The sequence below is a fragment of the Vespa velutina genome, chromosome 8 (genome assembly GCF_912470025.1).
Source record: "Vespa velutina chromosome 8, iVesVel2.1, whole genome shotgun sequence".
NCBI lineage: Eukaryota > Metazoa > Arthropoda > Insecta > Hymenoptera > Vespidae > Vespa > Vespa velutina.
This window is the reverse complement of record NC_062195.1, coordinates 627,132-645,459: the sequence shown is the minus strand read 5'-3', so window position 1 is coordinate 645,459 and position 18,328 is coordinate 627,132. Positions and strand designations below refer to the sequence as shown.

The following is an 18,328-nucleotide window of genomic DNA, read 5'->3' as shown; positions in this document are numbered from 1 at the left end:
ACTATTAAAATGGATAAGAACGATAAGAAGCCCAATATAAGAGTTTGTAAACATCGATATTTCTCGATTGAATGAATGATCGATTTTCGAGAATGATTAAAGGAACAATCGATAGTTAATTAAACTAGCCACAAGATAGCCACAACACGAGGGAAAAATCGCGGTGTCGAATGGCTGTCATTGCTTTTTATGACAGATGTTTTGCGCGATAAATTTGCTTTGTTAATTTGTATGAATAATAGTTTCGTGAGCGTTATTTGAGAAATAAACAATTAATATATACGCTTGCGATTGGATCATTGATTAAAAGTGAATATTTTTCATCAAATGACTAACGATCAAGAAAGTCAAATATCCGAAAATATTTTGAAGTAAAAATTCGGAGCCAGCTGTCTTCACCATCACAACGGACCGCGAATACGAAACATCCGGGCTGAGGTATTGATAGTGTAGTGGTGGTTGAATAATAATATTTAAACTACTCGTGATAAAGGTCGAATATTTGTGAAAATGGCAAAGACCTATGATTATTTATTTAAACTACTACTGATCGGAGATTCGGGCGTCGGCAAAACTTGTGTATTATTCAGATTTTCCGAAGATGCATTCAATACGACCTTCATCTCTACTATTGGTAGGTACTGCTCCCATTGTAATCATGATTATTCATAGCATTTTTTCTGATGACTTATCAAATGCCACATGCGTGATACAAACATATATCTATAAATATATGTGATCATTACACAAATACTATTTTATGAAAGACAAAGAAAGTATTGTTTATGGATTCTCATTAAACGCTTACGAGAGTCACTGTTTATAATTTTTCACAAGTTATTATATATAATTATAAATAAATCTGTTATTATATGCTTTTAATGTCATTTAAATTTGATAATGCGTAACAGGTTGTATTATATAATTAAATGGGATAATATGATTATTCCATAAGAATTAGTTTGACAGGAATACAATATGTATGAAAATATATTATTACAAATCTAATGGATATCTTACCGTTACAATTTTATTCGTTTCATTTTAATATTAATTTATATTTATTGTAAAATGACAACGAATGTTGTTTAGATTATGTCGTTGTATTTGATATTACAGGAATTGATTTTAAAATTCGTACAATCGAGTTAGATGGCAAGAAGATTAAATTGCAAATATGGTAAGTACTTTTTATATATTCATTGAAAAATATTTCGCTTGTTATCAAAAAAAAAAAAATTGTTACATTAACAAAAGTATGTTTTTGTTTCTATAAAAGGGATACCGCTGGACAAGAAAGGTTTCGTACAATAACAACGGCATATTATCGTGGTGCTATGGGAATAATGTTAGTGTATGACGTTACAAATGAAAAAAGCTTTGAAAATATAAAAAATTGGATTCGTAATATAGAAGAAAATGCATCTGCTGAGGTAGAGAAGATGTTATTAGGCAATAAGTGTGAACTTACAGACAAGAGACAAGTATCAAAGGAACGAGGTGAACAACTTGCAGTTGAATACGGTATTAAATTCATGGAAACATCCGCAAAATCTAGTATCAATGTTGAAGAGGCATTTTATACTTTGGCACGTGACATTAAAGCTAAAATGGAGAAGAAATTGGTAAGTATTTGTAATATTTATTAATAATTTATCATATAACGATTGCATATATTGATTTTAATGTTTGCTTACATTACATTATATTTCGACCTTTTTCTTTTTTTTCTTTTTCTTAATAAAAGAAAATTTTATATCTACCAATGAATAAAGTTTAACAATGAAAAAGTTTATCTTACGAGTAGCATCAAAGTAAATTATAAAAATAATAATGTCTTTGTCTATATCTATTTGTATATATATACACACACACACACATATATATATATATGTGTGTATATGTATATGTATATATATATATTTAGCATTATGCAACATCATTAAATTTCTTGGCATAGTTATCTTTCGAAAATTGCATGTTTTTTATATTCTATGCTCAAAAACATTCTTAGAAATATTTATTTTTTAAAAAATCAAATAATGTATAGGTTATATCATTTGTATATAACTGAATATTATAGAATCTTTAACTATGTCATACGAAACATAAATGATATTTGGTTAAAGAAACATATTTATTTATAGGAATATATTTATTATATGTAATAAATATAAGTATTATATAAATGTACTTTTTTGAGAATTAATATCTCTAACACACTTTATACTAAGCAATGTCAGAAATGCCGTAATATACTCAATCGCCTGTAATTTTTTATATTGAATAACTTCATTTTCTTTGTTTCCTATGTCTGTTTCTCTATGTCTGTTTGGTGCGGGTCTATCTTGACAGAAGGTAACTGTTTCTTTAGACACTGTTCTTACTTGAATGTATATTTTTCTTTTCTTATGTAACACTATCAAATTGTGTTACATATCCACTAATTAACTTTATATGCAAGATTATGTATAATATTTGCATCTATTATTAACACTATGTTTATTAATATATTAAACATATTAAACCTGCATTTGTATCTATGTGCCATATGTAGTAACTTAACATCATTAACATCACATTTTGCAATTATTAATTAAAATATTAAACATTCAATATTTTATTAATCTGGCATATTTGCATCTTATATATAGGTCTCTTCTTTTTTTACATTGTTAGATATACATATATATATATATTAGTTTAACAAGTATACTAACAATTATTTTTTATTTATGCTTGAATTTGTTTTCATAATATAAAAAGTGTTAATACATGTATCTGTCCTATTTTATAACTAATTAGTGTATTTATTTTATTTTATCTAGGAAGCATCAAATCCACCTAAAGGTGGTGGTCATCAGTTGAAAGCATCGGAACCACAAAGGAAACCACCAAGTTGGTTAGCTCGCTGTTCTATACTCTGACCCCCTAAATATTTACGACCTTTGAATGAGGCCAACTTGTCTATTATTATTAATTACTTACATACATTTCGTCGAACAAATTTAACGTTCTACGAGGCTTCATATTGTCCAGTAATTGGGCTCTGTGATTTTACACCTTGATAATGGACATTGACTGTGTTTTTATAATCATTAACATTAAATAATTTCTTACTGAGAAAACCATTAGAGGAGAAATTGTCAAAACTATTTCAGTTGGTTTTTCTGTGTCGTTAATGATTATATTTTTTTATAAAGAGGAAATAGAAAAACATGTAATGTACACATTTGAAATGGAAATATTTTTTCAACTACATTTTTGTATTATCTTTTATTATAATCTTATCGATAAGTAATTTGTGAAATAATATTGTTGTGAAGTTTGTGATATTTACAGCAAAGAAATTCATAAAGTGACAAGTCTCATATTATTTTTGACATTTCATTGTGCTTCTGTGATTGTTTCTCCTCTGGTGTTGTTATGTAAAGAAGGGATACAATGGAATCAATATTAAAGAACCAATACTAAATGTGAAATGCAAGTATAAACTACTTCGCTTTAATATTGGGGGAATATCATTTTTATAAGACGCACGAAACGCATTCTTTTACATCAAATATTTTTGTGTTCCTGTTATTAAAAAACATATATCTATACATTTAGAAGGAAGGATCACTGTGCAAAACCACATATAATGAGTAATAAAGTAAGGTTAACCAGTATAAAAATCACAATCATTTTTTACATTGTTACTAAGCAATTAGCTTTTTCACGAAATTAATAAGAAGCATGTTACAATTATTAGCTCATCAATTATTAATAATACAACTAAAATGGAAACTGCATCATGTGATGACTGAACAAAAATCCAATAGGTAATTCAAGTGTTATAATCATTAGGCAAGGAACTTTTTTTTTTTTTTTCTCTCTCGTTAGTTCCAGAAAACAATAAATGTACGAAAATGCTTATTTTCTAGATATATTTTATATTGCATATAGTAGTGGATTTGTATACGTGGAGGATCTACAGGCAATATCTTTATTTGCTTGTTGTCATAGTCTGCATCTTTGCAAATTTGCATTTTAATCACTAAACTTGTTTGGCATATACTGAAATATACAGACAATTATTATATAATACATTTTATATTAATCCTATGTATACCCAAGAGGATTTATTGACTTCACTCTTTTTCCTTGCTCCTTTCAATTATATTTATTACAGAGATAATTTTAATTCTTGAATCAATGCCTGTAACTGACAAGTAAGAATACATATTATGGTACATAATATCCATATATTCTATTTTGCACATAATCGTTTTGTATGTAGAATAAAATTCTATGTTTATAAATGCACTTTACCTTTTCGCACAATTTTTGAATTTCCGGATGCAACGTGGTATTTGAATCTGGTTGATTTGAAATATCGCTGGACAAAGAATTTAATTTACATTGCAATTGCTGCATTTCAATTTTGTCTCTTTGATGTATACTATGTGCACATAATCCAAATATTTGTAAACGTTTGTTAAAATCTATAATGTTTTGACATGACTGTTGCAAATATTGATGCTCCTTTTTAAGTTTCACAACCTCACTGCAATCATTTTTATAATTTTTACAAAACACACACTAATTATACAAACACACACACACACACACACACATTTATTTTTTCTTACCTTTCAGCAGTAGCTATCATTTGTAAAGTATTGTCCCTTAACATCGTTAGAGATTCTTCAAGATTTTTATTTAACATTTCCAAATTAGATATTTTGTCTTCTGCAGTTTGCAATTTTATATTACTATCTATGATTTCTAATTTCGTAGCTTTTGTTTGTTCAATCAACGAATTCCGTTCATTAATCATTGCATCGTAATTAACTTTTAATTGAACATGTTCTATGTAACTTTTCATTTTTTCATCTTCTAAACGATTGATCATAGTAATAGCTGCTGATAATTGCATCCTTAATTCATTATTAATTTGATTTTCGTTTTCCAAAGTCGATTTTGAATTATACAAAGAATGACGTGTTTCTAAAAGTTCTTTCTGTGTTTGTTCTAACATAGCCTGCTCGTTAAGAAAAATGTGTCATCTATTTAAATTCTACATAATCAATTGTATAAATATTTCTAAATTTCTAAATTTTTAATTAATAATTACATAAAATTTATATACTAAAATTATTACAAGATATGTATCAAATTAAAGTAGAAGACACGATACCAACCGATTTTTCTTGTAATTCGTATATCTTTTCTCGCAATTGTTGCTCGGTACAAAAAACATCCAAATCATTTAATTCTTGAATATTCTCCATTTATTTATTAATTGTATAATGTAAATGAAAATGTCTTATCCTTCGATTTATAAGATTAAATCATTAATAGATGAATAAAGATAAATTTTCAATAGAAATTTCATACGACTTTGTGGTGGGAAATTTAAAATTAATTTTAAGTAGACAATAAATAAAAAATATTCATTTTCTATCTATTTATTAAAAATTACGTTTTTTATCCTTTTATACAGGAGTATAGTTGTTTTATGAAAATAATTTCTTTTCGTCTTAAAAATAACAGATACATTATATTATTTATACAGTAAAAACACAAAAAGTGATAAATCTTAACATAAGATCAGTCTATCAAATTACAATTTACTTAATGTTGTTCATACGATCTTATAATAAAAATAATAGAAATCAGTGGCTATCCATAAATTGTATATCTGAAAGTAATAGAACGGTATTTGGCAGTGGTCTTGGTTGGGGACTAAGTACAGTAAAAGTTTGTCTGTCTACGTCGACATTAGTGCTGCAATAAAAATAATAAAATTGAGAAATATTCAATTTAAATGGATTTTTAGAATCTGATCAAATATATTCATTTTAACTTACACACAAACGAATCCGGCAACATTAGTTTGTACAACATCATCTTCAGGAGAATCCGCAAAAGATACGGATAACAGATGATGTAATAAATTAGGACCAGGCGTGACAGCAACTAATTTTGTTAAATTATCTTCAGCTTTCATTCCTAATGGCATACAAGATGCAGGTAAAACAGGTGCTCCTATTTTATATAATCTTGCTTCATTCCATTTTACTTCAAAGCTATGAGGATACAAAGGTGTTCTTGATCCATAAAAATATGCACGTACTCCTTGATCCCTAGCTTCGGTTCTTTGCGCTTGACTTCTTTCAACTACACCACCACTTTTTGGTAGGAAAACGACTTTTACAAAATCCGGCATATCCCTAACAAGTTCATTGTAAAGTCTTTCTTGATCTAACACTAAAATAGCATCAACTTCGAATGCTTGCGCAGCATGTGTCAGCAATTTATATCCATCTCCTTTTACCCAACCGCAAGTGTTTATTACAATTCCTGAAACTCTTGCCTTTTTGTTTGCCTGAAGTCGGTCAGAACAAACTTCTGCCAAACGAGTTACAAGAAGATTGTACAGAGCAACATTAGCTGACGGGGTCTTATGTCCAAAATGAAAAACGAGTGGTGCTTGTTGACTAAAATCTTCTATTACATTAGATGGTCTCTCTACCAATAAAGCACCTACAGTACCAGGTATAGCTATATCACCTTGTCCAACGTCCAGATCAACAAAGATTGGCCTTCTTCCCATTCTAACTGCATAATTTAATAAAAGTCTACAAAGAGTTGATTTTCCTACATCACAGGGTCCTACAACCATAGTTATGGGACCTCTTCTATCTCCTTTTTCTGCTGCCTCTCGCATTCTTTCCATAGCTGCATGACAGTTTAGATATAAACCCATTGGCGTTTCTTTGGCTACGTAGGTGACATCCGTTTTTCCAACTAGTTCAACGGTACATCCTTGCCAGGTAAAGACAGCTACTTTGGCTCCGGCACTAAATTCATACTTTTTACCTTTCACTAATTCTGTCCCAAATACTTCACCTAATCCATTTTTTAACTTGAATGTAACATGAAACAGTTATGAAAGCATTTATAAATATTCCAAAAAATATATATACAAAATATTTATGAAAGTGTTTTTGTAATTCTTTAAAAACTAACCATATAAAAATAAAGTTACCTTAGATAAACTACACCATGTAAAAATAAAGAGATCTTACCTCTAATGTTACTTTCTCATTTTTACTTTCTACTTCAAAACGTAGTTCACAGTCGGGATCCAATTTAAATTCTTGCGTTGTAGATTTTTCGTCCGACATGTTATTTCTTTTTATATTATTTAAAAATTATCTTTCAAATTAAATAAACTTATCCAATGTTCAACTTTAAAACCTTCCTTCTTTTTCTTTTTTTTTTTTTTTATAGGTTAGATTAAGATCTGTAATACATTATATCGTTACACTTGAAGGCAGTCCTACCAGTTACATATTTATTTGACCTTCAAAATACGTTCGACTAATTTTCAAATAGAAAATAATTACCAATCGTATGATTTTTTTTCTTTTTGTTTTTTGTTCGTAAACTTAATTATACTTAGACAGAGACGTTTAAAGGGATAAACAAGAAAAAACAATGCTGATTAATGTATTTTCTTTGAACAGTACATAACATAAGTGATACATAACAATTCGAAAATTTTACTCTTGTATATTAATACGGCATTAGATGAGAATTTAAATTTCGAAAAGTGTCGAAAACTCTGAAAAAAAAATATTAACTTAGAAAAATTCGATATTTATAACTTCGAAAAGTCGATATTTATAATTATATGCGGACACATTTACATATGTACTTAATATAAGCACTTAATTTACATAAAAAGAAAGGAAATTCAGGATAAAAGTTTTCAAGATATCGAATATTTGAATATATGTGAGATATATATATAAATCGTTGACATGCAAACTTAAGCCACATTGCAAATTAAAGAGAAAGACGGTGACGTCATATCGATAATTTGCTTTCAACAATTTATGTGTTATTATTAAAACACTTGAATACGCTTTTTGTTTGCTTCCTCGTATTCATTATTAATTATCTATATACATATATCGTCAACTTATAATTAGTATATGTCATATGCATTGTGAACGTTTTCTAATTTTTTAATTTTACAAATTTACATAACAAAAAGTATTCGTATATGTATATTTATTTAATTAATTTAAAAAATTTTGAAAGTGATTTATTGAACACTTAGTGGGGGACGATACTACTTGACCGCATTCCATGAGAAGAAAGCTTGTTAATTTATATATATTTTCTAACCTCAAGTACATAAGTATAAAAAACGTCTTATCGTTTGAATAATATGTTGTGCTTTTGTATTGTATTGCGTCATTCTTTGAAGAAAACCATTTTTATGGTTAAGCAGAAAAGATATTGTGAAAATATATGATAACAAGTTTAAATGTATACGATGTTTATTCACAGTTTAGTTATATTATATCTGAAATGCGGAAAAACTGTTTAGTGTAAAATAGACTTTACGAGTGTTAGGACGATTAAGTATAAATAATATGAATAGAAATATATTTTCTATGATACAAAGAGTAGCATCTAATGTGAGAGGTTATAGCATGGCGCAAATAGCACCTTTGCAAAAAGCTGCTTTGGAAGAGCGTTGTATTCTTGTGGATGAATTTGATAAACCGATTGGTAATGCATCAAAAAGGGATTGTCACAGAATTACCGATGATGGTACTATACCACTTCATAGAGCATTCAGTGTCTTTTTATTCAATCGGAATGGTGACTTGTTATTGCAAAAACGTTCTCCATGGAAGGTATAACTTCATATTATCGAGTTAATCTTTAAGAGGATCTATGATTATTAATAGAATAAATGGAAGTATATTCGATATATATTTTGTATTTTTAAACTCTAACAATAACCTTGTCATATCATTTTAGGTAACATTTCCAAATTGTTATACAAATTCATGTTGCAGTCATCCTTTAGCAGAAATTCCTGAAGAAACTTTAGAGGACGATGCAATAGGTATTCGTAGAGCAGCGCAAAGAAGACTTAATTATGAATTGGGTATTCCTCTATCAGAGATCCAACTTTCTGATTTCTTTTATTTATCAAGAATTCATTATTTTTCTTTGGGAGACGGAATTTGGGGTGAACATGAAATAGATTACGTATTATTTCTGCAGAAAGATTATATAACAATTGATCCTAATCCTGATGAAGTCAGTGAAATTCAATGGGTATCAAAATCGATGATTAACGATTTGACACGTACAATAAAAGCACCATTAACACCTTGGTTTCAACTTATGCTTCGACATAAATTACAACTATGGTGGGATAATTTAAAGACATTGGATAAAGTACAAGATTATTCTGTAATACAAAAATATTTGTAATACATTGATATAATTGACTCTATTTCTGTACTATCTATATATATGTATTATTTAATGATAATATATATACATTGTCTATGGAATATTTTTATTTTCTATGCTTATAATGAATTTTTAGATATAATTTTTATTATTGAAATTTATGTATTTACTTCCTTGAAAAAAATGTCATGATCTTAAATTTCCTATTTTATCAGGTTATAATATATAATGTCAGTATATTATAATAGCTTAATATTGAAACAGGAATGTTTTATTATAATTACTATATAATGCTTCAATTAAGAATATTGTAGTGTAGTTCAAATAAAATATGGATATTTTTTGAAAATTGCATTATAGAAATATTATTTTCGCATAAAAAAAAATTATCTTTAGTTTTATTCAGATCATTAATTTTGATGAAAACTTATATAAACAGTAGAATTTATTAAATGATATATTTTATGTTTGTTTTGTTTAATTAAATATGCTGTATATAATATTCTGTTTAATAAAATATGCAGTAATATTTATTTTATTAGATTCTTCTCGAAATAAAATAAACGCTTATGATTTATAATAATGGTTTATTGCTAATCATCTTGACAAAAGACCTTGAATTAAATCATTAATTACGTTCATAAATGGCATCAATACCAATTCAGATATTACCCAAAAGTTGAATTCTCGTTGATTCTAATCAGTAAAGAGATTAGTTGATGAAAAAAATTATTTATACAAATTATGAGAAATTTATCTTATATTAACTTTATACTCTCTCTCTCTCTCTCTCTCTCTCTCTCTCTCTCTCTCTCTCTTGTTTCTTGTTATAAAAAAAAGAAAAAAAAAAGAAAAAAAATTAAAAAAAAAATAAAAAAGATTGAAATAGATGTATATATCTTACGTCATTAAAAAATTAAATAAGTGTAGATCACAAGAAAGATGAGAAGCAACTAAGTTGAAACACGTATCTTCTTTATTGCTTGAATCATTGTTGGACTTTCCTTCCCCCTTCACACGGTTCATTCATAATGTTTCCTTTCGTGGGTGGACTATATAAACGTGTTTATTTCTCTTCTCTGTTCTTTTATAAATTGCAGGAGCTTCTCGTTAAATATCGTGCACAAAATAAATTTTGACATTATATTACGATTAATTTTTATCTGGTGAAAGGATAAACGATGGTTTCTCGATATTATGTATTTTAGTTTTTTCTTATCGATTCTTCTAACGTGAAAAATGTTTTTCAATAAGTTTCGATACTTGTTTCAACTTCTTTTGATCATCAAATTATTTGCGAAATGCACAGTTGGCCTTTACGAGTCGGCACCACATATAATTGTTTTCATGGCCGATGATTTGGTAAGAAAATAGCAATATTTCATTTAATATAAAGCATGCTTTTCATAATGAAATTTTTGACTAATAAAACAGTATTTTAAAAGAAGAAATATATAAATTATCATTGAGAAGTATGAAAACAAGAATGTACTTATTATAAATTAAAGTAAAAATAATATCAGAAAAGAAAATTTTCAATATGATTATATTATTAAAATATTTTTTATATTTATCATTTTAAGAAAATTTTATTTTAATTATAATTTATGTGTATGCGTTAGCGTAATTATGAACGAGAGGGAAGGAGAAAAAGATGGAAAGAATGATTAGATAATAGCACGTAGGTGTAAAAGTGCGACTCGTCTAATAAAATTTCGTCTAATCCGAATTAAAAGGTTAATTGGATAAAATTAGAAAAGATACACATAAACTGAAAAGTATACTTTACATTTTGACGTACGCGTGCGTTTTATCTGAATTCGTATATAGTCAATTTTTTTTTTCGCTTTTTTTTCTTGTTTTATATACATATATATATTATATATGTATTGTTACACACATCATGTGTGTGTGTGTGTGTGTGTGTGTGTGTGTGTGTAACAAGAAAATGATCAATTTTTCTTGACAATTTGTAGGGATGGAACGATGTTGGATTTCATGGTTCCAATCAAATACCAACACCGAATATAGATGCTCTTGGATATAATGGAATTATTTTAAATAAACATTATGTATTGCCTTCGAGTACATCCTCAAGAATAGCGTTTTTTACAGGGAAATATCCTATTCGTATGGGTAAGGAATGGGAACGTTCTTATAATCCTCGTCGTCACATTTTTTGTTACTTTTTTTTATCATATTATTATGTAAATATTTATTCGGATATATTGTTTGTAAAAAAGATATAAAAATTATTATGATTATCATGATATTAGGAATGCAAGGAGATGGTATTCGCGGTGGCGAACCACGCGGTCTTCCTTTGGACGTACGAATTTTGCCAGAACGTTTAAGAGGTTTGGGATATACTACAAAATTAATTGGTAAATGGCACGTTGGTTACCATACCGCTCAGCATACCCCTTTGCACAGAGGTTTCGATTCGTTTCTTGGGTTTTATAATAGTTACGTCACATATTACGATTACAAATATACGTATCAGGTAAGAAAAAAAAAGACAAAAAGAAATGTGAAACTATCATCGACTTTTATATTACATATTTAAATTAATATTAATTCGATATATAATATTATTAGAATATGAGTGGATACGATATGCATAGAGGTGAAAATCCAGCTTATGGACTTTCCGATAAATATGCAACGGATCTCTTTACCCAAGAAGCAGTAAGAATCATCGAACATCACGAACTTCCACGACCACTTTATCTTCAATTATCGCATCTTGCGGTACACGCACCTCTAGAGAGTCCGCAAGATTACGGGAAGGATAAAGAATTTATGCATATCCGAGAACCGAATCGACGCAAATACGCAAGTACAAAAAATAAAAATATCCTTGATTTTTAATTTTAATTAAACTAGATTATAGCTATGTATTTTCTTTATATTTTCTTATGTCTAGGAATGGTAGCTGGATTGGACGAATCCGTAGGGAAAATTGTTTACGCGTTAGGTGAAAAGGCAATGTTAAGTAATTCCTTGATATTGTTCTTAACTGATAACGGAGCACCCTCCATTGGGAGATTTCGTAATTGGGGCTCGAATTATCCATTACGAGGGGTAAGTATAATAATGAAATTACATTTATAGATATTATTTATATCTCTATGTTTATTTGTAGATGAAATATACTCTTTACGAGGGTGGCGTAAGAGGAGTAGCTGTACTTTGGTCTCCAAGATTACAAAAGCCTGCTCGTGTGTCGAATCAATTGATACACATTACCGATTGGCTACCAACCTTGTATTCTGCAGCAGGTGGCGATTTAAAAGATCTAGGTGACATCGACGGTGTAGATCAATGGCATCTCCTTAGCGAGGAAAAGGGTAAAGAAAGAGAAAATATTTTACTCAATATCGACGAAATTGAAAGGACAGAGGGGGCGATATACAAACGTTTCAAGTTGCTTCGAGGTAGAATTTTTAATTTATTTTTATAAATTTTAAGTCACTATTTATCGATATACATTTAGATATATTAAAATTGTTCTTTTAGGATCCGTAGAATATGGTCATTACGATGGATATTATGGTGACTCAGGATATTACGATAAATCGGCCGAACTTCCATCCTATGCCGAGACAATATTGAAGAGTTCAGTTTCCGATAGTATCACCTATCATCTTGGAGGACCAGTTACTCAGCCTAGTATGATAGTACGTCTACGTGATGAAGCAACGATTAGATGTCGATCAAATATGAGTTATTACACTAGAAGTTCTTTCACGACGTGCAACGTTACCGAATGCCTTTTTGATTTGGAGAGTGATTCTTGCGAAATGAATAATATAGCCAGTCAATATCCAAGGGTACATTCGATATTATTATTTTTTCTTTTTCGTTCTTTTTTTTTCTCATTAATTTCAATATTGCTTGGAATTTTCAAAATTTACTTTTAGATCGTTAGAGAGCTAGATCTAATCTTGGAAAAGTACGGACGTGTTTTGGTAAGTCAAACGATGGTACCATTCGACTGGAGAGCCGATCCAAAGAGAATGAATAACACATGGGAACCATGGATGATTCCCGGACCTGGAATGTTGAGTTACGGTTTTTACTCGAACGCTGCAATTACTTTCACGATCGACTCTTTATCTCTACTTTTTCGTGCCGTAATGATGCTTTTAGCGATTATAATGTACTACATAGCATAAGGAAAAAATTATCTTTATAAAGAAAGGTAAAGAAATATCTTACCGAATTGTTGCTTCATTATTATTACGTAAAAATAAAAACAAATAAAACACACCATTGTGTCTTCTATTATGATTATTTTACTTTATAGCCGATTTAAATCTAATCGAAGGATTTCAATCGTAAATTCGAATTAGAATTATGTAAGAAAATAATGCGATTAATCCAAGCATTAGCAAATACATTTTATGATTTATAGAATTTAAGTAACTTTTTTACAAACATTTTTCGCAAACATATTCGTATTGATGCATTAGTTTATATACTCGACTATAATATAGCATATACGTTTGAAATTATAAAACATACAGATTCTATCGCGTATTTTCGCGATATAATATTAATTTCCGGATCGATTATATCCAGAGTGGTTTGACGATAGTTTAATCAGTATTCGATTAAACGACACGATATGCAATAATTAAATGATCGTTGTAATTACAGCGAAACAGTTTGTTCTGTTAAGAATACAATGGTTATATCTTGAACCACATTTATTATTTATAATAAAATAAAATAAATTCAAACCTTCTTAATGTTTTTTTCGTTCGAAATTTCATTGCAAATAAATCATAATAATTGTGTGTTATTTTTGATAACTAATCAGTATGATAAACTCAATCATGTAAAAAACTGACATAGTATATTTACGATGATATCGCGTGTATATATATATATATATATACACACACATATATACATAAAATTAAGTGGCAAGCATTTAAAAAATAAAGAAACATTTTAAAAAGGTATAATTCTATAGGTATATAAGCAAATATATGAAATATATATGACATAAAGATAATATTCTTAAGGAAATTATTGTGGTGAAAGTTTACATGGTCATGAGCAACAGAGCCGTTTATCTATTAAAAGTAATGGTATGGACAGTATACGTAGCTCGTGTGCTTGCGTGAATGGTAGTAGTCCTCGACAAGCGCTTAGTGAAATATCAGAAGGAACGTGCTCGCGGTCTTGCATATAATGCGTTTTATCGTTTAAGAGAATTTCTCAAACTCAAAGTGAAAAATATAAAAGTATAAAAAGAAACGTCTTTTTTCTTTTAATAAAATCTTTTTAATAATTTCGATGATGAAAAGAAGAAGCTCCAACCATATGACTCATTTCTCGCCAATGGTTTCTTTTTTCATTTTAATATGCGGTTGTTTATTGGTCAGATCTACAAAAGTTGAAGATTCTAGTTCATTTTCGCGTCCCAACATTATCGTCATTATAGCCGATGATCTTGTAAGAAAATTATATGTATTATTATCGTGTAGTTAGCATCGTAGACTGGTTAAGTGTCACTCCTTTTTCTTTCCTTTTTTTCTTTTTTAGGGGTGGAACGATATAAGTTTCCATGGAGCGGATCAAATACCTACGCCAAACATAGATGCTTTGGCTTATAATGGTGTGATTTTACAAAGGAATTACGTATTACCCACGTGTACACCTTCGAGAACGGCTTTTTTAACCGGACGTTATCCCATTAGACAAGGTAACTATCCTAGAAAGTTATACTTATTTATAAAAAAAGAAGATGGAAAAATAATAAAGAAGTCATAAAGATTTAAAAAAGTAATAAAGATTTTGATCTTGAATTTTATTTTAAATAGGTATGCAAGGTTATCCATTAAAAGCTGGCGAACAACGTGCCATACCAAAAAAGTTTAAACTGTTACCCGAATATCTTAAAGATTTGGGATATTCGACTCATCTTGTCGGAAAATGGCACGTAGGATATTACGCGCCAGAATATACACCAGCTAATCGAGGCTTTGATACATTTTTTGGCTATTACAATGGTTACATTCAATATTTCAACCATACCATTACAGAGTTGCAATATAAAGTAAGTTTATTTATTTTTACGAGGGAAAGGGATCACGATTACCAATCGATGTATTTTCTGACGTATCTCGTTTGATATGTTTATATTCTCATTGATAAAAAGATAAATTAATGGGTGATATCACATGTTACCAATCTCGTTTCTAGAAACATACAGGAAATGATTTACATCGCGACGAACCAAAGAAACTTTCTCCTGAATTTAGAACCGGTTACTTCACCGATCTTATAACTGAGGAAGCTGAAAAAATAATTTCCACGCATAATCCGGCTGAACCGTTGTATCTTCAAATAGCTCATCTTGCCTGTCATTCCAGTGGTCTTGACAACGGCGATGAATTGCAAGTTCCAGATTTGAACAAAGTTAATACCGATTTTGGTTATATCAAAGATATGAATAGAAGAAAATTCGCTGGTAAGTTAATAACGAATCGAGTTTATTTGTTAATTTTATTCGTCGATGAGTTTAATATGTTTCTTCTTTTGAATTTTACAGGTGTGCTAAATGCTCTTGATCAGTCTGTAGGCCGAGTAGTAGATGCATTACAAAGGGCTAAACTGTTGGAAAATTCGATAATTTTATTTACCAGTGATAACGGAGCACAAACCGAAGGGTTCCTGGAAAATCATGGATCGAATTATCCATTACGAGGGGTAATACGGACATACCGCTTTCTCTCTCTCTCTCTCTCTCTCTCTCTCTCTCTCTCTCTCTCTCTCTCTCTCTCTTGTTTTCGACGTGTTTCTCAACTTATTAATATCTTTTATCAGATGAAGTTCACTATGTTCGAAGGAGGTATTCGTGTACCCGCTTGTATCTATTCGCCATTAATAAGAAGACCTTCTAGGATTTATAATCACCTAATTCATATAACCGACTGGTTACCAACATTATATTCGGCTGCTCGTGGTAATGTTCATTATATGAAAGATTTTGATGGTATTGATCAATGGAATACAATTAGGAAAGATAAACGGAGCAAGCGAAATTCTCTTCTGGTAAATATCGATGATAAAATTGGCGAGGAATCTGCTATTATTGGAAAATACAAGCTGATCAAACGTAATTAACATTTTTATTAGATAAATAAAATACATTAGATGGATTAATTTGATTATTGATGAATCTTGATATGTAGGTAAAACTATTAATAACGGGAATTATTATGGCGATGATGGCGTAGATGATTCATATCCAAGATATAACGTAACAAATGTTATGTCTTCGCTCGTAGCTCGTGCCATTTCAATTATTTCAAATAACAAATTAACAGAGCATAAAATCAAAAGCCTTCGTCAGAGCACCAAGATATCTTGCAAACATCCGACCGACTTCAGAAATTGTACGAAAGATTGTTTATACAACATTTTTAACGATCCATGCGAAACTAAGGATATTTCTGAGTATTATCCGAAGGTAAGAGAAAAAGAAAAGAAAAAAGAACATTTATCATTTGCATTTATACATTTAATATTATATATATATATATACATATATATATATTTATAATATATTAATATATTTAATAATTATACTTAACGAATAAAATTTACAGATCGTGGCCGAATTACATAAATACATCGATGGGTATAAGAAAGTTATTGTGAATCAAACGAATTACCCCCTTGATCGAGCTTCTTTTCCTGAAAACTTTAATGGCACATGGATGCCTTGGCTAGAAGATAATTTAAATCTAATACCACAGAATTATATTTCATGTCAAGAATTTCTATGTGGCATGCCGTTGCTAATAGTGTGACTCTCGATAAAATTTTCCTCGAGTTGATGTATCTCGATAATAAATCATATTATTCCCTCTATAAAATACTAAAACTTTTCTTTCAATTTTTACACATTGATATATTGCGCGCGTGTCTGCGCGTATATATAATAATTATAATAATTTATCAATGCTATTAATAACTCGTCGTTTTTTGATTTTTCGATAATTAAAATTTTTACTTTTTACCTTGATCCTAAATACGATGTCCTATTATTAAGAAAGCCTTCGAACTTGTCGCGGATAAGATCGCATTTTTTTTTTTTTATCGATGTCATAATATATAGATTATGTAAATAAAGTGTTCCTGTCGAAAGAGAAAGACACGATAAAAACTTTTTACCGGTAAATTGTGCTACGAAGCGAATGATTTTCCGATTTTCTTAGACTTTAAGAAATTCGAAAGTAAGCGAAGAATGTTTGTTATGTATATGAAGTCTGGCCTTTGAGATAATGTAGCAGCACGTGGTATGCGAGAATGTCGTCGTTTGGGACGATATGCCAAATTCTAATTTCACCGTACATTGATACTTTGTTTTGGTTCCTTTGTCATCCTTTTAGCATCTTCTTAGCATCCTCCAGGAGCATTCTGTCGGTTTCACGGCTCATTTAGCGATCAAGCTTGGAGGGCAGACTCGAAAATTAGGCACAGACTCTTCAGCAGAGACGCGTTCTCGCTTTCTTTGCGTAGATACGCCGCGTGGAAAGAAAATCTCGAAGTAGAGGAGGGACTGTGTTTCGCATCGAGACACCGTCATCGTCCTCGACATAGTCGTTGCCATAGTCATCTCCGTGAGGATGCGCGGAGGGTCTCCGAGAGGTCTAAGCCGCTTTTAATAGCCGAGCAGCTGTCGCCGGATCCGCTTGCCCCCTTTTTATGGCCGATGTCTTCGACGACGAATAATGCCGGAAAATAATCTCCGTTCACCGACGTCGTTTACCGGCCAAAAGCAATATTTTCAACTTCTTTACCTTTTCCAAGATCTTCTCGCTACCAACGGCAGAATGCTATTAATAATAGCTAATCAATGTTTCCCCAAACAAATTAGATGATTTATATCATTTTATGCGATATAATGTCAATTAACGTGCTTCCAATTAATTTCCTTCCAATTGGTATTCCTCTAAGCCGATTAAAAAAAAGAAAAAGAAAAAGAAGAAGAAGAAGAAGAAAAGAAAAAGAAATAATACGAAGGAAAAGGGACGTC

The 18,328-nt window shown here is 29.8% G+C and overlaps 5 protein-coding genes across 7 annotated transcripts; 4 read left to right on the top strand and 1 right to left on the bottom strand.

Annotated features, from left to right (window-relative positions):
• The first annotated feature begins 176 nt into the window (after nt 1–176).
• Nucleotides 177–4,104, top strand: LOC124951345 (ras-related protein Rab-8A). 2 transcript variants are annotated; one of them, XM_047499616.1, is made up of 5 exons: nt 177–634; nt 1,120–1,180; nt 1,280–1,625; nt 2,356–2,358; nt 2,829–4,104. In XM_047499616.1, the coding sequence occupies exons 1-5, from the start codon at nt 511–513 to the stop codon at nt 2,925–2,927; spliced, it is 633 nt and encodes a 210-aa protein (XP_047355572.1). In that variant the 5' UTR covers nt 177–510; the 3' UTR covers nt 2,928–4,104. The 2 variants fall into 2 exon arrangements, with proteins under 2 accessions (XP_047355572.1, XP_047355573.1); XM_047499617.1 differs by lacking the exon at nt 2,356–2,358 and having other exon boundaries at nt 178–634.
• Nucleotides 4,105–5,434: 1,330 nt separating this feature from the next.
• LOC124951343 (protein CLP1 homolog) lies at nt 5,435–8,130 on the bottom strand. 2 transcript variants are annotated; one of them, XM_047499612.1, is made up of 4 exons: nt 7,395–8,130; nt 7,074–7,291; nt 5,853–6,910; nt 5,435–5,769 (listed from the first exon to the last, which is right to left on the bottom strand). In XM_047499612.1, exons 2-4 carry the CDS (start codon nt 7,170–7,172, stop codon nt 5,658–5,660), a joined length of 1,269 nt encoding a protein of 422 aa, XP_047355568.1. In that variant the 5' UTR covers nt 7,173–7,291; nt 7,395–8,130; the 3' UTR covers nt 5,435–5,657. The 2 variants fall into 2 exon arrangements, with proteins under 2 accessions (XP_047355568.1, XP_047355567.1); XM_047499611.1 differs by lacking the exon at nt 7,395–8,130 and having other exon boundaries at nt 7,074–7,368.
• Nucleotides 7,820–9,371, top strand: LOC124951344 (isopentenyl-diphosphate Delta-isomerase 1). The gene is made up of 2 exons (XM_047499613.1): nt 7,820–8,699; nt 8,827–9,371. The coding sequence occupies exons 1-2, from the start codon at nt 8,433–8,435 to the stop codon at nt 9,286–9,288; spliced, it is 729 nt and encodes a 242-aa protein (XP_047355569.1). The 5' UTR covers nt 7,820–8,432; the 3' UTR covers nt 9,289–9,371.
• Nucleotides 9,372–10,139: 768 nt separating this feature from the next.
• Nucleotides 10,140–13,542, top strand: LOC124951340 (arylsulfatase B-like). Its single transcript, XM_047499608.1, has 8 exons — nt 10,140–10,632; nt 11,247–11,406; nt 11,547–11,773; nt 11,869–12,109; nt 12,197–12,354; nt 12,416–12,707; nt 12,790–13,103; nt 13,194–13,542. The coding sequence occupies exons 1-8, from the start codon at nt 10,510–10,512 to the stop codon at nt 13,446–13,448; spliced, it is 1,770 nt and encodes a 589-aa protein (XP_047355564.1). The 5' UTR covers nt 10,140–10,509; the 3' UTR covers nt 13,449–13,542.
• Nucleotides 13,543–14,365: 823 nt separating this feature from the next.
• On the top strand, nt 14,366–17,182 carry LOC124950832 (arylsulfatase B-like). The gene is made up of 8 exons (XM_047498178.1): nt 14,366–14,736; nt 14,827–14,986; nt 15,105–15,340; nt 15,487–15,754; nt 15,836–15,993; nt 16,111–16,402; nt 16,479–16,756; nt 16,896–17,182. Exons 1-8 carry the CDS (start codon nt 14,578–14,580, stop codon nt 17,097–17,099), a joined length of 1,755 nt encoding a protein of 584 aa, XP_047354134.1. The 5' UTR covers nt 14,366–14,577; the 3' UTR covers nt 17,100–17,182.
• Nucleotides 17,183–18,328: the final 1,146 nt, after the last annotated feature.

Bases quoted from the DNA above. Each gene is read 5' to 3' on its own strand.
- LOC124951343 (XM_047499612.1), bottom strand. From the start codon at position 7,172: ATGTCGGACGAAAAATCTACAACGCAAGAATTTAAATTGGATCCCGAC. The intron at 6,911-7,073 runs GTAAGATCTCTT...GTTACATTCAAG, and splicing joins ATGAGAAAGTAACATTAGAG to TTAAAAAATGGATTAGGTGA. The intron at 5,770-5,852 runs GTAAGTTAAAAT...TTTTTATTGCAG, and splicing joins GTTGCCGGATTCGTTTGTGT to CACTAATGTCGACGTAGACA.
- LOC124951340 (XM_047499608.1), top strand. From the start codon at position 10,510: ATGTTTTTCAATAAGTTTCGATACTTGTTTCAACTTCTTTTGATCATC. The intron at 12,110-12,196 runs GTACAAAAAATA...TCTTATGTCTAG, and splicing joins GAATCGACGCAAATACGCAA to GAATGGTAGCTGGATTGGAC. The intron at 12,355-12,415 runs GTAAGTATAATA...GTTTATTTGTAG, and splicing joins CGAATTATCCATTACGAGGG to ATGAAATATACTCTTTACGA.
- LOC124951344 (XM_047499613.1), top strand. From the start codon at position 8,433: ATGAATAGAAATATATTTTCTATGATACAAAGAGTAGCATCTAATGTG. The intron at 8,700-8,826 runs GTATAACTTCAT...ATATCATTTTAG, and splicing joins AAAAACGTTCTCCATGGAAG to GTAACATTTCCAAATTGTTA.
- LOC124950832 (XM_047498178.1), top strand. From the start codon at position 14,578: ATGATGAAAAGAAGAAGCTCCAACCATATGACTCATTTCTCGCCAATG. The intron at 15,755-15,835 runs GTAAGTTAATAA...TGAATTTTACAG, and splicing joins GAATAGAAGAAAATTCGCTG to GTGTGCTAAATGCTCTTGAT. The intron at 16,403-16,478 runs GTAATTAACATT...CTTGATATGTAG, and splicing joins AAAATACAAGCTGATCAAAC to GTAAAACTATTAATAACGGG.
- LOC124951345 (XM_047499616.1), top strand. From the start codon at position 511: ATGGCAAAGACCTATGATTATTTATTTAAACTACTACTGATCGGAGAT. The intron at 635-1,119 runs GTAGGTACTGCT...TTGATATTACAG, and splicing joins GACCTTCATCTCTACTATTG to GAATTGATTTTAAAATTCGT. The intron at 1,181-1,279 runs GTAAGTACTTTT...TTTCTATAAAAG, and splicing joins AAGATTAAATTGCAAATATG to GGATACCGCTGGACAAGAAA.